The 22001-nt window shown below is 48.9% G+C and overlaps 2 protein-coding genes across 2 annotated transcripts; one reads left to right on the top strand and one right to left on the bottom strand.

Annotated features, from left to right (window-relative positions):
* Positions 1-11913: 11913 nt before the first annotated feature.
* On the top strand, positions 11914-14154 carry LOC100846283. Its single transcript, XM_003564549.4, has one exon. The coding sequence runs from the start codon at positions 12246-12248 to the stop codon at positions 13728-13730; it is 1485 nt and encodes a 494-aa protein (XP_003564597.1). The 5' UTR covers positions 11914-12245; the 3' UTR covers positions 13731-14154.
* A 3357-nt stretch (positions 14155-17511) lies between these two features.
* On the bottom strand, positions 17512-19885 carry LOC100824981 (transcription factor PCL1). Its single transcript, XM_003567217.4, has 2 exons — positions 18826-19885; positions 17512-17939 (listed from the first exon to the last, which is right to left on the bottom strand). Exon 1 carries the CDS (start codon positions 19529-19531, stop codon positions 18830-18832), a length of 702 nt encoding a protein of 233 aa, XP_003567265.2. The 5' UTR covers positions 19532-19885; the 3' UTR covers positions 17512-17939; positions 18826-18829.
* Positions 19886-22001: the final 2116 nt, after the last annotated feature.

The raw sequence follows: 22001 nt of genomic DNA, 5'->3' as shown, positions 1-22001 counted from the left end.
CCTGGGGGAAAAGCGAGGCGGGCGGGCGGGCGGAAAGAAAGACGATGGCACGCCGAGATTGAGATCTGCTGCCGCGCGCGGGGAGTCTTCGTGTTTTGTGATCTCTCTGTTTCTGTACTCGGACGGAGGGTGCCGTAGGATTGTAGGCACGCGCCGAAAGGGGCGGCCCGGCTGAGTCACCGCAGGTCGATCGATCCTCCGACCGCGCGCGTGGGGAAACACTACACTCCGGCTACACTGGCGGAGATGAACAGTTTGGCTTCTCGTGGATGCACTACGTGTCGAGTGCTGTTCGTCTCAGCTACAGCTAGTACTGTCAACTGTGGAGCCTGTACCATTGCCGAGGGGGATGAACCGGGAGGCAGCGAAGTGACCGCCTCGTTTGGTTGCTGCCCGATCGTTTCGCGGTATTGCCAGCTCATCGCTGTCCCCGCCGAAGCCCAGAGAGGCAGAGAGCAGAGCACACGGCGGGTAGAAGGACGGTGGAAGGAGCCGTCATTGATTTACCCTAACGATAGCAATTTGTTACGCCATTCGTTAGCTTCCGGGGCCTGGGATTATACAGCGTCCCTGCGAAGTGGAACTCAAAATTTCATTTCCATACTGAATTCGCTGCTGAATGAACAAATATTTTTTGTAAAGTTAGACTACATGTACTCTATGGATTCACAAGTTAGACTAACCTCATAAATTTGAAAAGTCGTATGAATGGTCCAACTTAAACAGTGTGAACTTAAAATTGTTGAACGCGTCATGACTGGAGACACACCTCTTAAAAGGCAACCTGTAAAACCGATACCCCGTTATAACTATAAGAAGTTCAAAACTAGATGCCAAACCTTAGGATTGGCTGTCAAGATAAGGGGGGGCGCCGTCGAAAATCGAATTATTTTTTTTCAACAACTACGGCTAGAGCTTTTCCATCTGACACTTGAAAAGGCAGGTGCTGAACAGGGATGACGCACAAAATAACGGGCTGCAATTCCTAAACGAGTTGTGAAAGCCCATTCTATATGCTGCCGAACAACTCCCCAATGCATGGCCAGCAGGCCGGCCAATAGTAAACCCATGTATCATAACGTGGATCTTGGGCTACATGGGCCGATGTTGAATTAGTGCTGCTCTTTTCGAACTAAAACTACGTCATATTGTTCTCAACAAAAAACTAAAACAACACTAGATCTGACGTAACGTATATGCAACTTTGCCATCCGCAAAGACGCAAAGTAATGGAAAAAAACCGGTGGCGCCAAAGTACAAACACTGGAACACACGAACAAGCAAAGGTTAGAAGAAAAGTAAGATAAAACAGGAACTCCTGAACTACAGGCTAGCTTCTTCTCTGATGATCACATGCTGCAAGCAGCGCCAGCGCAGCTTCAGTCAAGTTAGCTGCAGACCAGCAGTCAAGAGTAGTTAGGTTGTCCTGGTCTCCAGGATCTGTACTGGCTTAGGTAAATTGTACTCACTCCGATCCTAAATTTTTGTCTCAAATTTGCACAAATTTGGATGTATCTATTTATAAAAAATGTCTAGATTCATGTAATATTTCGACAATAATTTAGGATCGGAGGGAGTAAGTTGTAACGAGATCAATCGAGCTGCAAAGTTCAGTGCTCTTCACTTTCTGTAATTTCTAAATCCTTCCGATAAAGGAAGCATGATGATAAAGGCTGCCTGCCATGGCAAATTTGAGCCGTACTATTTGTTAGCTCCCATCGTTGAATATTGATGGGCCATCAAGTCCTGAGTCCTGACCCGTTGATGACAGCATCAGCGTTGGCGATCGACCTAAACCTCGGCAGCAGAGTGGCACTGAAGAATTTGCCACTTGTCTTGAGAATGTTCTGAAGTATTCAAGCATGTCGATACGCTCTCGGGTGAACAAGAACTCATGCAAGATGCAATGAATTGACATAACTTTTCGAGAGAGAGAAGCAGAACCAGAATTATCGTCTTTTGATCGCCCAGGAATTGGCCCTGCCCGTAGGCAGATTTCCCCGATGGTTCCACCTGAATTACCTTCGATCGGAAGACTGTTTTAGACATAACTAGGCATGTTCAGTTTCGTTCTGTAGCTCAGAAAATTGCGGCTCATACTTTACATATACTATTTGAGAACTACCTGACGAGGCAATTCTCCTTCTTCCGAAGAAAAGGCTGACTGCATTGTGAAGGAAATAACTCATTAACGTGGCTAACGTCCTCCATACGCAGGCTCTGTTATACTCCAGCCATATACTCCAATGTCTGAATATGAACAACAAAACCGTTTACAATGTCCATCTGAGGCATAGTTTCTCACGATTACGCGTGAGGTCTTCCACCCCCTGTATGCTTTTCTCAAACCCCAGCAGCCAGCAGGTGACCGGTCAAGATGGCCAGCCAGAAGCGGCAATCGTCGTAGGGTTCATCGTAATAATAAGCTCAGTGCCGCCCAGGAACCAGCCAGAGCTCGCGCCATCTCTGTCACGGGCCTCCTGCCCACGCGGCTCCGTTACTCGGGTCGATTCGTATCCCGTGATGTGCGTCTACGTGCAGCGTCCCTTTCGGTCTGAACGAGGACTCTCTTTTGACTTCCGGTGCAATAGTCCAAGAAAACCTTTCACAAAGGACGTACGTGCCCAGAAACTATGCTCTTCCGGATCCGATCGACGATCGACCCGTCGTGCTCGTCATTGATCGCGACGCCGTTTACTACGCGATTAATCAATCACCGCCGAGTTCTTGCGCTCTTATGGCTTCAACGGACAGGGCGAGGAAAGAAAAGGTTCTTCGGGTACACGCGCAAATGTTGGTGTCGCGTAAGTACTCCTACTGGCTACTTGTTTGCTATCGTCGTGATCATATTTTGTCGTTGAGTGCGCGGAGACCAGATTAACGGATTTGTCTTGTCTCTGGATCTTTTTAATTGATCGCTGGGGGCCGTCTCACTCGTCGGATCGCGTGTGGCCTTACCAGAGTTGATTACCATGCACTTTCATACCAGACGATCGGGAAGACGGGGGACTTGCGATGTGCCATTTGTGACCGGAGATGCAGTAGCAAAATGTTTAATTAGTTAGTCCGGCAATCCATTCTACCGAAACATACTTATAATCCTACTGAACAGTGAACCGGATAGGCAGCAAAAAGAATTCGATACGGTGATAAGTGATAACTTCTTCACGGTTTAGCAGTGGGAACGATTGCCCAGGCAATGCATTTTTTCTGTCACGTGGGACACACATCTCCTGTACCACGGGGTAAGCCCCTCGGTTCTCGTCTTCCGATTCTTTTCTTTTTTTGAAAAGAAAAACAAGAATCTTATCTTAAAAAAACCTTAGTCCCTGAGCAAAAACATACAACTAGATTTTTAGAGTCAATAGTGAATTTCATTTTTTGACTCCTAAGTTTTACTTTTTTTTATAGCTCTAACCCTATTCATTGGATTTTTCATTTTTTGACCCCATTTAACAAAACTTGTGCCACTAATGACTCCATTCAAGTTTTTTTTCTCTGTAACCCCTCCTTCCTGAAAGGTGGGGCCCATTTTTAGGCCTAGTCGTACAGCTTTTTCTCCGGCCTCTGGCCAGGCCGAGGTCCGAGCAGAACCAATCTTGGACCGGAGCCAAACCGGAAAACAGACCGGACCCGAACAAAACTTAGACCTGGTGCCATTGCCACACAACCCTCCTGACGGCTCTATAGTTCTCTCCCTCATCGGGATTCGCGTTGACATCAAGGGAGCGTTGTCGAGACAAGGTTGAAGGCATTATGTTGTCTCGTCGATGCAACCATGAAAACCTAACTTCGTCATCCTGGACACACCTCTACACCTTTATTACTACAAACTCAACGCATTCCTTACGTAAGAAATAAGATAATAACCTGATTAAAAGCATTTGCACCCCATAAAAACTTGGATGAACGCGGGTTCCTACCAGTCCTTCGGTTCCGGACACCGCAATATACTCCTGATAAATAACTGGATCTGGATCAACACCGGTCGCACTAGTGCTCACAAGCTGTTGTTTTGATCCAAATAACCTTTTAAAGCGGAATCGGAAAGTAACCTTTTAAAACGCCGCAAATAAACCTGGCCCTTGATGTAAGTTTGATCCAAGGGCAACAACGAGACAAGATTCACGTCCAATTATTGAAATTAGCGTTGGGACTTTTTTTAATTTTTTTTTTGCGAGTAGCCTTTTTTATTTAACTTGAGCGTTTACATAAAACAAAAAATGCACGTCCAATTATTTTTTTTAGGCAATTCACGTCCAATTATTGAAATTAGCCTTGGGTCATTTTTCAAAAAAAAAATTGCGAGTAGCCTTTTTTTTCATTTGACTTGAGCGTTTACATAAAAATAAATAATGCATAATATACAGCTGGGGATACGTAACAGAATCGCATTACAAAATTTGCGAAAACGAGCGCCCGCACACGTTGGCAACAATATTAAATGTGGCAAGGATGGCAAAATGCGCACACTTGGTTCGTGAATGTGACAGTGTTCACATACACGTACATGAGCAATTTCGCAGTACGTTTCCACACCAAACGCTAGCACGCGAAATGTTGAAAACAGAACCTGGTCACGGCCGCACACCTACGTGCAATACATAACCCTTTGTCCTACGGATCAGTACAAAGTTACAAGAGACAAGCCATTTAATCGCGTCAACGACCCGCCCGGCCGGAAGGGCCCCACACGGAGTTCGGTTGGAGCGAGAGAGACCGAGAGAGGGCCGGTACGACCGGACGGGAGCCCCATCAGCGTCGGCCATGCAATGCACGTCAGGCAGGCTCGGCGCCCCATGGCGGCATGGCACCAGCAGCTTCCCAAGTTCTCATCAGTCATCATCAGTCTTCTCTCTCCCTCCACGCCACCTTTGGCGCGCTTGCTGCAGAAAGTCGGGTCAAATCCAGGAGCTATACGGGCTTTCCGGTGTGGATCCGAGGAAACATTTTTCGCTTTGCCAGATGTGACATTTGTCACACGTACTTTGCTGTTCCATGACTTTTAGCCAGCCCTGATAACTTACAAACATGTATGGGCATTTTCGTTTAGAAAAAAAACAGTTGGTGACTATCACAACCGAGTTTAACTAAACGGTTTTGCTATTTTTAAGGACACGGAAAAATAACATTTTGATGACATGCCGTGCGGTCATGACATAGGGCATACAGCTCCGATAGTGGCCACACCCTTCATTAGACTAGTAGGTATAGCTTGGTGACTTTGAGTTTCGATCGATATATTTATTTTGACAGCTTGCTTAAATAAATCAATAAAATATGGCTAAGAGCATCCTTTTCGTTTCAACCTCCTTTTCGAAAAAAGAGAGAGAGAGAGACTAAAAACAATCATTTCTAAGTTGTGATCTAATCATTGAGTTTCATGTAAGAAAATTGCAAATACTCTCTCCAGAAATAAGTGACTTCGATTTGTATAAGAATCTATACATATTCAAATCACTTATTTTTGGACGGAGGGAGTACAAAGAATGGAAAAATATAAATCGGATAGTTATGATTGTGGGAATATTCATAGCGATTAAACTTTAGGAAATGAATTAATCGTGTGGACGTAGAAAGTACCAAAAATGCAGCAAGCTTGAGTAACGGAGTGGGGAAAACCTTCTAAGGGAGGTTGCAACCGAGGTCAGTGCTTTCTCCATATTGGTCTTTTGTTGGCGCAAGATATATAAGGGAACAATTAGGAAAAACATTCATGATCTGTTTCATCTAGAGAGAGTACAATCTAGCTAGAGATTTTTGTTAAGTTTAGTCTTTTAGCATTGTATGGAGAAAAGACCACTCGTGCAAGTATTCCGGGTCCTCTTGCGGTGCTCTGAACCGGAGGACACTGAACTATTGGCTTGTATAAAGGGGTTTAATTTGGCATTGGCCATTCAAAGGAGTATGTTACCATTGATCGTGGAGGAGTCGGACTGTGTTGCGGTTTGCAGAATGGGCGACGCCCCAACGCCATAGGACGGGACTACTTGAGGTATGGCCATCTCGTGGACGATATTAGTATTGTCTTTAGATAGACGGGTTATGTTTGTAAAGAGGAATATATCATGAAACCATGAAAGGTCAAACTCGAAGGAAGAAGCCCCTGGGACCCCAAAAATTGAAGAGAAAAAATCTTTAAGAACAGACTGTTTAGCATCATGAGAGAAAATTTGAGATCCTTGAACATCCAACATCTTAATTTGGTTTTTGCGGAGACAGATAAAGGCACACGTGTGAAAATAGGTTGTGTTTTCATTTCCTAGAGCACAGTCCTTAATTTTTGCGCGTTGTCGCCAATAGCTCGCCTGCAAGGCATTATGTCGGTGAAGAGATACCTTGACAGCCGTGCGTAGTGAGAGTTCGGAAGGAGATAAAACCCTAGACTCTTCGATTGAGTCAAGAAAGGAGATAACGGTTAGACAGTTTTTTGCCAAAATAGCCGGAGATCGAGTATACCGCATCCATTTCTTCGTCTCACCCCACACTCTTTTGATTCTTCGGCAAAGCAGCCTAGGCTGGCTGCGAGCGTCATGGCCCGAGTTGAAACTGTTCCACACCCGATTGACCAGCTGACCATAAGCGGTGTTAAGAAGCAGATGATTATCCAAACGGAAAACAGCCGGGATTGGGATATCAGAAGAGACTGACAGGATAATTGGGACGTGATCGGATGTTGATCGCGGCAGAAAGGTAAGCGTGGAATTTGGAAGGGCGGAGCTCCAAGCAAGGTTGACAAAAGCTCTGTCTAACCTAACAAGAATTGGGCAGGACTGTTGGTTTGTCCACGTGAAACTCCTGCCCAAGAGAAGGATCTCAAGAAGATTAAGGGAGTTAATACAATTGGCAAAACGGGCAGCTTCTGATGCGTTGAAATTTAGATTCGATCGATCGGAGGGCCGCAAAATGAGGTTGAAATCTCCGATCAAGGCCCAAGGCCCGGTGGCTAGCTGGGCGACCGAGGCCAGCTCGTCGAAGAAGGCCTGTTTCTCCCCAGCGTCGCACGGCCCATAAACATTTGTAAGAGAAAACTGAAAGGCGGAGGCCCGGGAAGAGAAAACGCAAGAGATGGAGAAGTTGTTGCGGGCCAAAATTGCGCAAGCCCAATCGTCCTGGTTCCAAGCAGTGAGTAGCCCACCCGAGGCCCCATCGGAGGGAGAGAAGAGGAAAGAACGACAGTACAGTTAGGAGGGAGGAAGGTTGACGCTTTAAAGAGATTAACGTCAGTTAGTTTTGTCTCCTGCATACAGATTATGGAAGGGGCAACAGCGTTGATAGCAGTCTTGATGTCAGTGCATTTACGAGGACGACCCAGCCCCCGTACATTCCAAGACAAAATAGGAATTTTTTTAATCATAAAATCTAAAGGGGCACCGGCCAACGTACAACACAAAGAGCAATAAGAACTTAAGGGAACTACGAACAGAAGATGGCCGCGAACAGGAACAAAACAGGAGATAAACGCTAGCCCTAAACAGGAGACTAAGAACTAGGAAAGCATAAAGATTGCCTTAGCTCCTCTCGGCTTAGCTCCTCTCGGCTTCCGGCCTCCCAAGCTCAATCTCTCGTCACCCCGTTTTCCCTTTCCGAGATCAAAGATTACCTACTTTCCATGAACGATAACTCCAGCCCGGGACCTGACGGCTTCGGGCCTACTTTTTATAAAAATTATTGGCACCTAATTAAAGACGATCACTTCTGCCTGCTCGCCAATTTCTTTGATCACTCGGTGGACCTACGCTGCATCAACAAGGCTTATATCGCGCTTCTCCCCTAAAAGCAAGGAGCTTCTTCCCCTGACCACTTTAGGCCGGTTTCCTTGCAAAATTGTTGCTTAAAGGTTGCTTCCAAATGTATGACTTTGCGCCTTCGCCCCCTTATCCCTTCCCTCATACACCTTGACCAAACTGGTTTCATTCAAGGAAGAAACATTTCGGGAAACTTCATCTATGCTGCCGACATTGTCCAAACCTGTCATAAAAGGAAACTTCCGTCGATCGCTATTAAGCTGGACTTTCAAAAAGCCTTCGACTCGGTCTCTTGGGTTGCCCTTCAAAAAATCCTCCTTGCAAAGGGGTTCACGGCCAAGTGGTGCACCTGGATCGCAAACCTAAACTCTTTTAGTCAATCCGCTGTTCTTCTAAATGGCGTTCCGGGCCCTTGGATCCAGTGTCGTCGTGGTCTGCGCCAGGGTGATCCTCTATCCGCCTTCCTCTTCATTTTAGTTGCGGATGTGCTTCAACGTCTCTTACAAGCGGCAAACAACGATGGGCTCATCTGTCACCCGGTTGTTGACTCATTGCCTCGTCCGGTACTACAATACGCCGACGACACTCTCATTATCCTTCGGTCTGATCAATCCCAACTCATTAACCTTCGTGAGATCCTGGAAAAAAATTCTATCACCACTAGTCTACAAATTAATTACCATAAAAGCACTTTCGCTTCCATCCATGTTCCCCCCAATGACGCCACCGATACGGCTAACATCCTCAGCTGCCCAATTTCCTCCTTCCCTCAAACCTATCTCGGTCTTCCGCTGTCCACACACAAGCTTAGGCTGTCCGCTTTCCGACCGATCATTGACAAGGTTGACCGTAGGCTTGCCGGCTGGAAAGGAAAATTATTGTCCATAGGTGGTCGGGCGATCCTGGTTCGTGCGGTCCTCCGGGCGCTCCCTTCCTACGCGACGGGGGCCATTCTTCTTCCGGCGGGCACGATTCATGATATCGACAAACGCTGCAGGGCCTTCTTTTGGACCGGTGAGGACCATGCTAACGGGGGGAACTGCAAGGTGGCTTGGGACGAGGTTTGCGCTCCGACGGATAAGGGGGGGCTAGGGTTCAGGTGCCTTCTCACTCAGAACACCTGCCTCCTTCTCAAACATTTGGCTAAGGTCCACTCACCGGGTGCACCACCTTGGGAGCAGGGATTTGCGGCTTCTTATGGCTGGTCCCATAATCGTGACCTCGGCGACTCTCACTCTCTTGATTCTTTTGTTTGGAAGGATCTTATGGCCGGTCTAGATCTTTTTCGTCGGATCACCAAGGTCAAAATCGGTGATGGTCTCTCTACATCCTTCTGGCTGGACCTTTGGTTGGGCAATGACACTCTTGCTTCACGCTTCCCAGCCTTATTCTCCCATTCCCTTCGGCCAAACATCTCCGTTGCCTCGGCGATGCTCTCTTTGGACAGTGTTATGACTTTTTGGCCTAGGCTTTCCCACGCTGCGCTTGTCGAACTTGGCGACCTGCAATTATTGCTCGATCCTGTGGTCTTGAATTTACAGGTCAATGACACACGCGTGGGAAGATTGGATGGCAAGGGCCTCACCACGAAATCTGCATACCCGGGCTCCTGTGTGGACAGACGGGACGACCCTGTTGCTCCCGTGCTTTGGGCAAACTTTGTTCCCAACCGCTGCTTCACTGCCACTCGGTTCAACCAATTTGGTCTGCCCTTCAAGCCCTACATCATGATGCGTCTTCTTGTGAGAGCCTCGAAGAGCTTCTCACTGCCCGACATCCCCCAGACAAGGTCCACTCTACTGTGCTATTGGCGGTTATCTGGAATATTTGAAAGAGAAGAAATGCGATGGTCTTCAACAATCTGATCGAACTTCCGCACTTGGTTATCGAACGGTGCTCCAATGACATCGCCCTCTGGTCTCACAAATGTGTCTCCTCGGCTCCAAAAGCTCTCATGAATGACCGGTCTATTATGTTAACTCATTTAGCAAGACGGCTGTAATCTCCTAACCTCCCTTGTAATTTCTTCTTCTTCCTCCTCTTTCAACTTGTAAAGCTCGGTTTTTTTTAATAAAAGTTGTGCAGGCTAAGGTCATAACCTCCCTTGTAATTTCCTAACCTCCCTTGTAATTTCTTCTTCTTCGCCCGCCGAAGTTCGGGTCAAAAAAATGAAACCATGAAAGTCATACGGCGGCGATTGTGGCTAGAACATAAGTGTATGGCTAGGTTCATTCCGATCTCTTCTAGAGATGGTTCCGCAATATTGTACCGATTGAGTTTTAATATAGGGTGTGGCTATTTCTCAAGTGTCTTATTTTTAAGCAAAATGTTTAAATCTCAGTCGATGCATCATAGCAGTTAGATTGTGTCATCCCCACTCTCTCATGTCAGGTCGTTGGATTAAGGTCCGAAGACTAAACATGTCGACTGATTTATAACTAAAAATTTGACAACTTCTCAATTGCAAAACCGAAAGAAAGAGCAACTTACATCGAGTAATATTTGTGACAGGTTTAAACTTACAAATCAAACACGTCCTAATATTTTCTGGAGAAAACACTAAAAGGCGTAGGTCAACCACCTGATACATACAGTTATAAATCATCTCGATTCCTGGAACAATTCAGAAGCAACCAACGTGTATGCATGCAGCCATCCAAGAGCAAGACCAGAACGAAGGGATCAATACAGCGGGGCCCCTGGCCCTCAGGGGAAGTTCAAATCGTATCATAGATAGGAGTATTAACCAATCGTTCGCCGAATCCCGTTCGTAGAAATGAGACAGTCGGAGTTGAAACTTCCAACTGGTACCCTCGATCGTCGTTGATCAATTTATGGCACGAGTGGACATTTAGCGTGCTAGTTTCAACGTCAGTGTGCAATGAGGCGGGGACGACGAATATCGACACTGTCGACGACTTGGAAGTAAATTCGATTCCATTTAATCTCATTGCTCCATTTGATGGTGTTGTTGATAATCGAGCTGACTTTTGTTGCTGAAAGAACTACGGAGTAGCAAACTACTACTACTATGGGCTAGCTAGTTGTCGCCCAATTAAAGTCACGCGTCAATTGAGTCTAACAGCAGGTTCGTGGTAATTACAGGTTCATGATTTCTGATATTAATCACTAGTATATGTATATCTTACTACGATTTGAGCCCTCTCTGAAAATGAAAATTACGGAGTAGTAGACTTTGTCACTGCCCATAATAGCCGTCTTCTTCAGAAAATAATGAAGCAGTACTATCCATAACTCCATAAGCTGTACACATCTTTGTACTCTTAAACGGAAAAAGTAAACAGTATTGACTAGTACACTGCTTCAGTAAAGTTATACAAGTACAGGTCGAGTACGGGGATGGTGTTTTCTAATTTTCTTAGTTGATTGAGTTGTCTGCAGTACTCGACTACTAGTATTTTACGACACGGTATCTTAGTTCGTAAGTAACACATGGATGCATGTAGCCGCCTTGAGCATACGCAGCTGATCGAATGCTCGCTCATCCACGTGCTGCTCCATGTTAATTCGGACATCTTTGCCTAAAAAAGGACATGGGCATATTATCCGAATGGGATACATCCTCCCATACATCCATGTCCTAGAGGCCTAAACCTTGTCAACGCGCATCCGGACGGCTAAATTTAAATTTCTTACGCACGAAGCTAGAACTGATCCTACTTGGAAATTTTCGAAGTAGTCCAATTTCGAACGAATAGATCAATTCTCGATCGAGATAGAGAACTCGTGTTGAGAAGAGAATCCTGAAAGTTATTTTTTCTTCGTGGTGACGGACCAAACCAATGGTTCTAGGCCTATAGCTAGCGCTTCCTTGATCGAAGCCGAGCCCACGGTTTTAAGCAATTCTCTACTTCTCGCCCGCCGTAACCTCGGACCAAGCCAAACCAACGCGACCCGAACCAAGTTCAGGCCTGTGTCCCCGCATGAAACTAACACGAGGTGTCCGTCGTGCCCCACACCGGAAATAAACTAGCCTGGAAATCAAACGACGCCGCAACAGACGTTCGTTCCCTGGTCTGGTACGCGCGCGGGCCGCCTACCGTTTCCCCGAAGCTTTCCCACGCGGCTGACCGTGTCCTCCCTTCCCGACGCACGCAGCCCAGGCGCAGGCGCAGCGATACTTAAACTTAATCCTCGCACCATCGCCATCCTCTCATCTAATTGCTTCTCAGCCGAGAAGAGACCGCCTCCCCGTGGTATATAACAAAGTTTGTGAGACCATACCAACCAACCCAACTACACCCGCAAGCGCGTCGCCGAGCTGGTACGGGCCGGCGGCATCGACGATCGGAGAGGGGAATTTAGGCAAGCCAGCTCGCCGAATCATTCCTTCCATGGCCTGCAACTGCATGCTCTGATATAACTACAAGCTATATAGGGCGCGTCTCCGAGGAAAGCGACTTCACAAACCGATCGAGCTGTTCCATTGTGCGAGTAAAGTCATTAAGAGGTAGTAGTACTAGCATCGACCGATCGATGGTTGCGCAGAGGGCGGCGTCATGGCTGCCGGTGGATTTCCGGCTGCCGGCGGGGCCGCAGGCGACGCTGGGGATCCTGGCGTTCGAGGCGGCGGCGGCCATGTCGAGGCTGCTGTCGCTGCACCGGTCGCTCTCGGAGCAGGAGGTCTCCAGGCTGCGGTCTGACGCCATGCGCTCCCCTGGCGTGGCGTACCTCAACTCCACCGACCAGGCCTTCCTCCTCCGCCTGGCCTGCGCCGAGCTGGTCGCCTCGCTCGATGCCGCTGCCGCTGCCGTCGCGCGCCTGGGCTTGCGCTGCGGCATCGACTTCGGCGGGGTGTACGCGAGCGTCAAGGCCGGGGGCGTGTCCAATTCCGACGCGCGGCTCGACCCGCTGCTGGCGGGCAAAGGCGGGCTCAAGGTCAAGGCCAAGAAGATGGAGCGGCTCGTGGCGGCCACGTCCAAGCTGTGCTCCGAGATGGAGGCGCTCGACGAGCTGGAAGCCGCCGAGCGGAAGCTCGCCACACGCGGCTGGAGCCGGCTCAGCGGGCCGATCCCCGCCAAGCTCGCGCCCGACCCCCCGCCGTGTGCCAGCGACCCCCTCGGCGCTGAGTCCATCCGGCAGGAGATCAAGACGCAGCAGCTCAAGGTGCGGCGGCTCAAGGAGGAGTCCCTGTGGAGCCAGAGCTACGAGAAAGCCGTCGGCCTCATGGCGCGCGCCGCCTGCGCCGTCTTCGCCCGCATCTGCACCGTCTTCGGACAGTACGTGCCAGGCCTTCCCCCTGCGCCGACGCCATCGTCATCGGCCACGACGAGCGACAGAGTCCAGACCCGAATCGCCAAGCTGCTGAACCCGCGAACGGGGAAGGCCAAGGCCTCGTCCGGGCCGATGCTCGCGCGCCCGTCCAGAGTCCACCCGCCGGCGCCGCTGAGCAGCTCGTGCCCGATCATCGGCACGATCAGGCCTTATTCGTCCGGATCAGGACAGAAGCCCGGGGGCACGGACTGGCGCAAGCTCCTGGACGCGCCGCCCAGCACGGTGGGCGGCGCCGGGCTGGACCAGCAGTACGCGAACGTGATCGCGTCCGCGGAGCAGCTGCTGCAGATGGAGGCCGAGGGGCGGCAGGAGGAAGCCAACGCGGAGCGCGCCGAGATGTACGAGATGCTCCCCGGGAAGCTCAGGGCGGCGGTGCGGTCGAAGCTGCGCGACTGGTGGCGGCGTGACCCGGGCCCGCTGGACGACGGGCTGGCGGAAGGGTGGAAGGAGGCCGTGGGCCGGATCATGGCGTGGCTCGGCCCCATGGCCCGGGACACGGTGCAGTGGCAGGCGGAGCGGAACATGGACCGGACGCGGCGGTTCGACGGCGGCACGCGCGTGTACGCGCTGCAGACGCTCCGTTGGGCCGACAAGGAGAAAGCCGAGGCGGCCATTGTCGAGGTGCTCGTCGCGCTCAGCTGCGTCTGCTGGTACGAGGAGCGGCGCCGCGGCTCCGTCCGCCTCTGAGATTATTCCGATTGAACCGTTCAACCGATCGATCATGGCGGACGGCAGCATACTCTTTGTCCAAAGCATTTCTTTTTCTTCTTTCTTAGTAGGTTTTTCTTCTTCTCGGCTGCGTTTGTCAAAGCATTGATTCGATGAGTGAATTTTTGTGTGTGTGTGTGTGGGGGGGGGGGGGGGGGCAGGTTGCTAGATCAGGTTACAATTCAACGGGGGTTAGTAGCAGTAGCGGTGAAAGTTTGAAAGTTGGAGGGAGAAAATTAAGCTCAGGTCGATTGGTTGGTTTGCGTTACGGCGATTGTCAGCGGTCTGAGAGCTGGCACGTGCCGGGCCCGGCCTGCCGGTCTCTCCTCGGTGTATAAGTTGTCACACGAAAAGGACTGTACAATGACACGATTGATTCTTTGAAATTTGTTTGTTCAAACCAGCAGCCGTCACGGTTCTGTTCTCCTCTGCAAAAATGGTAGGCAAAGTCATAGGCGCTCAGCTACCAGGCGTTGAATACTTTTGATTGATGCCTATCTCCACACGCGGTTCAACCTGTCTTTCTGCTTCGGAGTGCGCTACAACTCTGTACATCGTCACAGCGAACATGCCTACAAAAATGTGGCGGTTCAAAAAGGACCTACCACTAAAGTGCCGAAGAAGCACGGAGCTTTTAAAAAAAAATTGAATTGATGTATAGAAGTTTAAAAAAATTCTGAAAATAACGTGTGCATGTATAAATAGATGTATCGTACCCATGTGTAGAATTTTATTAAGAAATTCTTTAATCAACAAAAAAGAAGACAAATTACAAATTATCCTTGCGGATTTATGATACTCCATAGCAAACAGTACTGTTTACATAGATGCACATATCTGTGTTATTGGTGTAGCCCACAAATGAAAAAATTTCATGATAAAAATTTACATGTCAGTATTATACATGTACTCACTCCGTCACAAAATAAGTGACGTGGATTTGTATGAAAATCTATACAAATCCAAATCACTAATTTTAGGACAGAGGGAGTATAATTGTTTCAGAATTTTGTGAAACTTATAAATATGATTTTCAGTTTTTTTTTAAACGAGCTCCAAAATGAGTTTTCTCCGTCAAATACTGCTATTAGAAGCACGAGGACTTTGCAGATACTCCATCTGAAATGAAACTCTGCTCGGAATCTTTCGACGTTAGATTCACCATGACATCGTGCAGAACCTCTATTTTTTCTGCCGGGTGTCTGAATCCATTTTTACAGTCGATCCTAATGGCACGACACCGAACAGTCTGAACCCACACGCCGCGCGCTTATCTTAATCGCCCCAAAGTTTGGTTGAATGGTTGCTAATTAAGAAACCATACACAAACCGGGCAGCTGAACTATTAGGAAAGGAAGACCTAAGGAATTTTCTAGAGTTATCTTAAAGAACCTACTCAGAGCAGTGGTGTAATTCACATGGCTCGAAGCTTAATCTATATTTCCCTCCTAGTTTAGTGCTCAAGCCACACACCTCCAGAGTCCAGAGAGAGAAAGGAAGTTGCCAGTCAAAGGAAGCGAGAGCCTTCTCCCACTGGCAGTGCCTTATGAGGTCAGGCAAGAACACGATCGCTAATCCTAATGGCTAGCTACTAATCCCGCGAAGCCGCAAAAGAAACACTACAGTATTCCTTTTCTTTTTTTCAAACCTGTAGCTTTCTGCGGCAAGCCATCGTCGTCGGCACTTCAGGTCTGCTGGTCAATGCGCACCACTGCCTGTTTCCCGCGCTTAGAAGAATAGTGCGCTATTCGTCAAGACGGCACTTCGCCGCACCGCGTTTCGCGGGCCATCCATCCATCGCAGGCAGCCCGTATTGTATTCTCCGTCAGGCAGTTGACGGGCTGAATAATATAGGCATTGATAAACAGGCAGTCGCATTAGGCTCGGCAGGAAACGCGCAGATGCATGCAGATATGTGCGTACAACACGCTCGCGCCAATCATTCTGTTCCTGCTCGCAAAAATGCTGATTTGTTTAGTCAGCTCACGACTTTTCCCTTTACTCCTTTCTGTGGGTGGCCTGTGGTCTGTGAAGAATTTCAATGAGATCTGCTCCTCCGTTTCATGATTCTTGTCTCAAATTTGCCCAAAACTGAATGTATTTATTTCTGAAAAACGTCTAGATACATGTAATACTTCGACAATAATTATGAAACGGAGATAGCGATATTTGTGTGATGCATGGGGGAGGAGAATTGGACGGCCGATCGAACAGAGTCGGCACCGAATTTCGCTGGAATATTAAAACTTAAAATGGAACATGTGAGTCACAGGGAGTAGATGATGATCTAGCCAGAGAGCACTTCGGTCTTCTCCAATACATGTCACTCGTTGCAGTTTGCTCCATATGCAACAAGTAGCATGTAATAAATCTCGCTTCCATGCAGTCATGCACTGGAGTGAAAGGCAGCTAATACTCTGAATCTCAATTTCATTGATGGAGTAAGTTGATGCTGATGAAACGTTCCATTTGTTTTCAGAGATTTTTCTACAGTTTCATTCAAGTCTAATTTCGACACTTTATCTGTAACGAAACACCAGCTCAAAGAATGATGAAGAGTAGGTCCAAATCACCCTAAATTTGCTCCGCTAAACGGTCAATATGCTACTCCTTCCGTCCCATAATACGAGGAACGCACGCATCCTTAGATCGTCAATTTAGCTAACTAAATATAAATTAAATAATTATATTATTAGAAAGTTCTTTCGATAACGAATCTAATGGTGTATTTTTTGTTAAAATACATGTATATTTAATTAATCAAATTGTGGATATAGGGATGCGTGCGTGCCTCGTATTATGGGACGGAGGGAGTAGCAGATTTTGGACGAGTAATTAAGTATACTTTAAGACCTAGATGAAGTTTTTTAAAGTTCAATGGCTAGTTACAGTTTGAGACACCCAAAATAGTTGAAACACCTCTCGTACATTTTACCTTTTTTTAAGATGAAGGAAACTTTCATTACTTTCAGCCTCTACACCGATCAGAGATAGAAATTAAAGACGCAGGAAAGGATTTTTCGCTGATAGAACAAGGGATTTGTTTTTAAAAGACACATACCAAGTCATTACGTTTAGATGAGATGACATTTCTCAACTTTTAATCAAAGTAGTTAATAGGAAATTTGCCTAAGAAATGCAGCTCGATGACTTTCATGTGTAATGAATGCTGTCAAAGAGCTGATTGAATAAGCACAATTGTTTGGCAGTTATCTATTCATACCATGAAGTTTGCACTCCGTCAGTACCATGGCCAAAATTGATAGCATGTCTCCACGTTTTTCAAGCACAGCAGGAAAAAAGAAGATTACCACATTGTAGAATTGTACTCTGTCTCGCCCTTTGTGTCTTTATCTTGTAGAAGTATCATGTAGTGTACATAACTCGAACACAATTGCAACCACCTCACATGAATAATTTGGACTTACATGAACTAAAGTCATGATTAGTACTACACGTTTTGTGCCCTAGAAATACAATTGCTCCTGACATTCATCTTAGACTTCGTTGCTTGTAATCTCAACTTTGGTCGGACAGCCAGTTTTAGTTGTAGATACTTTTCCACACGAGATGGTAGTTGGACTTCTAAAAACTACGAGTTGGATTACAGCCACCTGTAGCTATTACCTATACTTATTTCTTTTTAGAGTTCTCTCACAATATTCAGCTTCCAATCAACAGACCTCCAGTCCAGGACTGCAATCCGTCCGGTATGTCAACCAGTTTGCGAGTAGATCACTCAAATTTCAGAGGGTGTACATTGCTCAAGATTCTGAAGTCTGAACTACCGAACAAATTAACAAGATACATTCGAAAGAAAAAAACAGGACAGTTTAACAGCTTACATGAGGTAAAATATGCTGCAAATCTGGGAAGTCTGCAACCCAACAAGCTTCATGACTGAATCTCATTAACTCTCTGAGAAGAATTTACAATTCCTTCGCTATAGCACTGTATTGTTTGCTAGTGTAGTACCTTATTTCCGAGCATACTTGCTAACTTCAGAAAACACTTGCTAAACCACGAGTAACCTCCACACACCCAAACAAGAACTTAAATCAAGACAACCCAAGTGATTCTAGGAATAGTCTGAACAGCAAGGATTTACTTTTGATCGCAAAAGATACATCATTTTCCTTATGTCTTGTTTAGTGTACTGCAGCTGCCTTTCCTTCCTGCAACCTGGAGCTAAGTGATCGAAATAAAAATAGTCCATTAATGTGGAATATATTACTAGATTCAGATTTAGTCACAGACCCCAAACCACAGGATTATAACCTTCTATGCATATAGGACATGTTTGGATTGTTGTCATTTTTGTGGGAGGGGATGGTATTTACTCAAGTTGAACTAAATACCAGCCCTCCCACAAAAAATACAACATTCCAAGCAGGGCTTAATTCTGTGGAAGTGCATGCATCATTGTAAATAGCAAAAAACCTCTTCAGTTAAATGACCCCGTCGTCTCAAAAATAAATTGGCACCAAGCTTCAGACTTCCAAGTACTAACCGAGTACGAACAATACATCCAAACCCTCTACTTCAGCAAAACATAATCTGGAAAACTTCAACAATCAATCACAGCTAGATATTACAATAAGGCAGCAGGAGTTCCTTCTGGTATCTGCCCAACCGCACTACTGAAAATAGCAACTGCTAAATTTTGCTATGTACTGATAAACTTTAGATTCCAATCAAGTGTGACAAATTGTACTAAAAATATCATGTATGGCACATATTTATGTCGCTTTTGTAACAACCAAAGAAAGACGCAAGACACGACAAAGTCGAGTAGTTCTTTAGGATAATATAGTAACACATTGCCAAACTAAGTGCACTCTTAGAAGTGCAAGCTAACCAGCAACACCGCCTAAACAGCTTTAGCTTTTGGGTTTACTTGGTAGTGTATGAACATGCATATTACCTGTAAGGTTCTGTACCTGAAATATGTCCCAACAGGTGTCATCTGATGGTATATGTACTGAAAATTAAATTACGTTGAACTGGGTTTTCCTGTGGAAATCTAAACTATATACGATTTCCTATGGGGGAGAATTCGCAGAGCATTGCTTACTGCTTTAATCGCATCCGAGCTTGTCGTAGGAAATAAACGTGCGGAGGCCATTCCGGTTCGCGGCGTCTTGAGGCGGTTTGGCATCGAAGCGGGAGTAGTACGGCGGCGGCACTTGAGGCGGGGGTGTCGCGGCGGCGGCACCGCCAGTGTGCAAGCGCTTGAGGTAGAGGCGGTACTTCTGGAGGTGGCTGGCGACGTTCTCCCTCGTGAGGCCGTCGACGTTCATGAGCCGCACGATGGCCTTGGGCACGGCGCCTTTCTCGCCGAGATGCGCCACCGCCTCGACGAACCGGCGGTGCAGCTCCGTCGTCCACACCATCCTCGCCTTCTTCCCGCGCCGCCCTCCCCCGGTGGCAGCGCCCTCGGTCTCCCCCTCCCCCTCCTCGTCCTCTTCGTCAAACTCGTCGAATCGGGAATACAGGTGGGAGGTTGGGGAGTCCTGAAGGAGACGGGCGTCGACGGAGGTTGGGGGCAGGCCCGCGAGGTCTATCCCGAAGGCCGCGGCGAGCGCCGGCGGGATGAGCGGCTGCGAGACCGGCGTCAGCTCGGCGGCCGAGGGGAGGCCGAGCTCCCACTCGGGCACGCGGCCGCACGCGCCGGCGGCGGCGGCGGCTTCGGCGTCCACCATGTGCCGCCGTGACGAGGACGAGCCACCGGAGGCCGCGCCGGCGTGGGGCTGGGGCCGGACGACGCGAGGGGATAACATGGCGTTCTCCGGCGGTGGCAGGCAGGCAGGCAGGCAGGCAGGCTTCTGAGGGACGGGCTGTGCTCCAGGATTAGCTCGAAAAGGGAACGGGATTTGGATATTCTTTCGAGGGAAGAGGGGATTGAATTTCTGACGCCATGAGTGATGCTGCTGATCTGCGGGCGCGAGCAGCGGGGGGGCGTCTGGGCTGTGAGATCGGTCGCTCTCGTCGCTACCTCCGGTCCCGCGGTTCGTGGATGGAGCGAGTAACCCGGACGGAGGTAATAAAGACTGGTTTTTCTGGCGATACCACTTTGTCTTGACATAGTACACGTACGTGACTACGCTGAGGCCTGAGGTAACGAGGACGATGTATTTTGCCATGAACAAGTGTAAAGATGCTACGGCAGCCTCGGGGAGCTTCCTATCCGGCCGAGAGGGGGCAGCAAGTCTTTGGTTTCACCGTCTCGCACGGCCTCTCTGGGCGTGCAAACTTCTTCTTCGAGACCTTTTTTTTTTCAGGCATACGTTTGTTTTACTATGGCTACGAGATGGTAGTGGTAGAGTTCTGTTTTTTTACATGGCAGAGATGTTATGTTGGCTGGGCATGTATTGGACATGTTATGCTTTTTTTAAGGGTAGTTCGGTTCTGTGATACAAAGAATTTTGTTCTCGTTGCCGTGACGCACTCATCCATTGTTCTCGTTGGCCCGTAATGATTAAGGGTATGTTTGGTTTACAGGGTCCGGCCGCCCCGAGCAGTGCTAACTGGCCCAAAACAATTTTTTCTCGTGTTTGGTTTAGGGGCGTGGTCGGCTTGGACCGAAAAAAGGCCCAAAATGCTGGTCCGTATGAGCTGGCCAAATCGGTCGACCCACGCGGCTCACGAGCGGGGCGACCTCTTCTCATCCACGCGAAGGGCCCTTTCTCTCGCTCGTCTTCTTCCTCACGCGAACCCCCTTCTCTCTCGCTCGTCTTGACTTCCCGCAGTTGCTGCTCCGACCTCGCTGCCGTCGCCTGCGAGCCCCGCCGCCGCCACCGCTGCCGTCCACTCCGCGGTCTCCTGACCCCTCGCTGCCTGAGAAGGGGCGGCCGGTGGAGGTCGTGGTGACAGCAGACCCGCTGCTCGCCGCCGGCCCGCTCCCGCCACTGAGCTCGACTTCCTCTGCCCCCTTCCTCTTCAATCCCGACATGGACGTATCTTGTCCTTCCTCCGGCCGCCTCCAGCGCAGCCGCGCAGGCCCCTTGCTCGCCTGCGACCCTTCCTCTAGCCCAAACATAAGGGCAGGAGGTGAGGTGGTTTCTGTGGCAGGCCATCTAGTACGCAATGTTTTTTTCCAAAGCCCAAACACAAGAAAACGTAAAGCCCAGTAAGAGTGGGCTTTAATAGATTGGTGTGCGGTTGTGGCGGCAGGCCCAAAATGTCGTTTTGTCACGCCAAACATCTAGCCAAGTACCGAAAAGAAAATCACAACGTGCAATACATGCACCAGCCGCAACCTAACATAACGGTGTAGATTGAACAAATCAATTAGCGATACTATCCAAATTTAGAGATAGCGAGTATCAAGTAGGATCAAAATTGTCATACCAATACTAGTCTAACTAGTACAAGTAAATTGTACGCCCCAAAAAAAAGTGCCTCGTGTCTTTGATCAGCACATGTGGCGAATCCTAGCTAGAGACGGAATCGGATTTTTTCGCGATTCCTAACTGCAGTCGATCAGCACTACATTAACATGCAGCCCTGCACCCGCCCACGCCCAATCGCCCATATATTCATCGACACACGCAATTGGATCGACCTCATGGATTCGACGTCTGCGACGTCGACGACGACGACGGCCAGCAACGGCTGGGAGGTGTGCTTCTGGTGCCACACGTGCACCCGCCTCCACAGAACCCGCGGGGGCGAAGCGGCCGAAGCCGTCGCGGCCTGCCCCATCTGCGCAACCCCAAGATCAGCCTCCTCCTTCGAGGAGATCATCGACGTCGTGGACTCCAGGACGTTCCTCCACGGCTGCCACCCGGCCACTGTTCCTCCTCCCGCCGCCGCCCGAAACTGTCCGGACCCGCTGCCCCTCGTGACGATCCACGACGACGCGGGGCTCAGCTGCCCGATCTGCCTGGACGAGCTCCTCGAGCACGCGGCCGTCGAGACGCCGTGCTGCAAGAACGCGTACCACAAAGACTGCCTCGAGCCATGGCTGGAGGCCGGAGGCACTTGCCCGCTCTGCCGCCAGTGGCCCGCGCCCACGACGGCGCCCAGCTCCTCCTCGTCCTCCTCCCCAGACGGCCTCATCCTCTGCGACCTGCGGCGGAACGGGGATTTCGCCCTGGGCCGGCGTGTCGCGGGGCGGGTGCACATGGTCGGGGTCGTCGGCCGGGACGGCGAGCTCGTGCGGCACTGCGTCGTCCCGCGTCGTCCGTACCGCGTGCGCCGCCGCTTCGGCGTGATGCAGTTCTTCAGGGCGGCTCGCCGCCTCGTAAA

Source organism: Brachypodium distachyon, chromosome 2, assembly GCF_000005505.3.
Source record: "Brachypodium distachyon strain Bd21 chromosome 2, Brachypodium_distachyon_v3.0, whole genome shotgun sequence".
Taxonomy (NCBI): Eukaryota; Viridiplantae; Streptophyta; class Magnoliopsida; order Poales; family Poaceae; genus Brachypodium; species Brachypodium distachyon.
The sequence above is the reverse complement of the archived record's forward strand: the minus strand, read 5'-3'. Positions and strand labels throughout refer to the sequence as shown.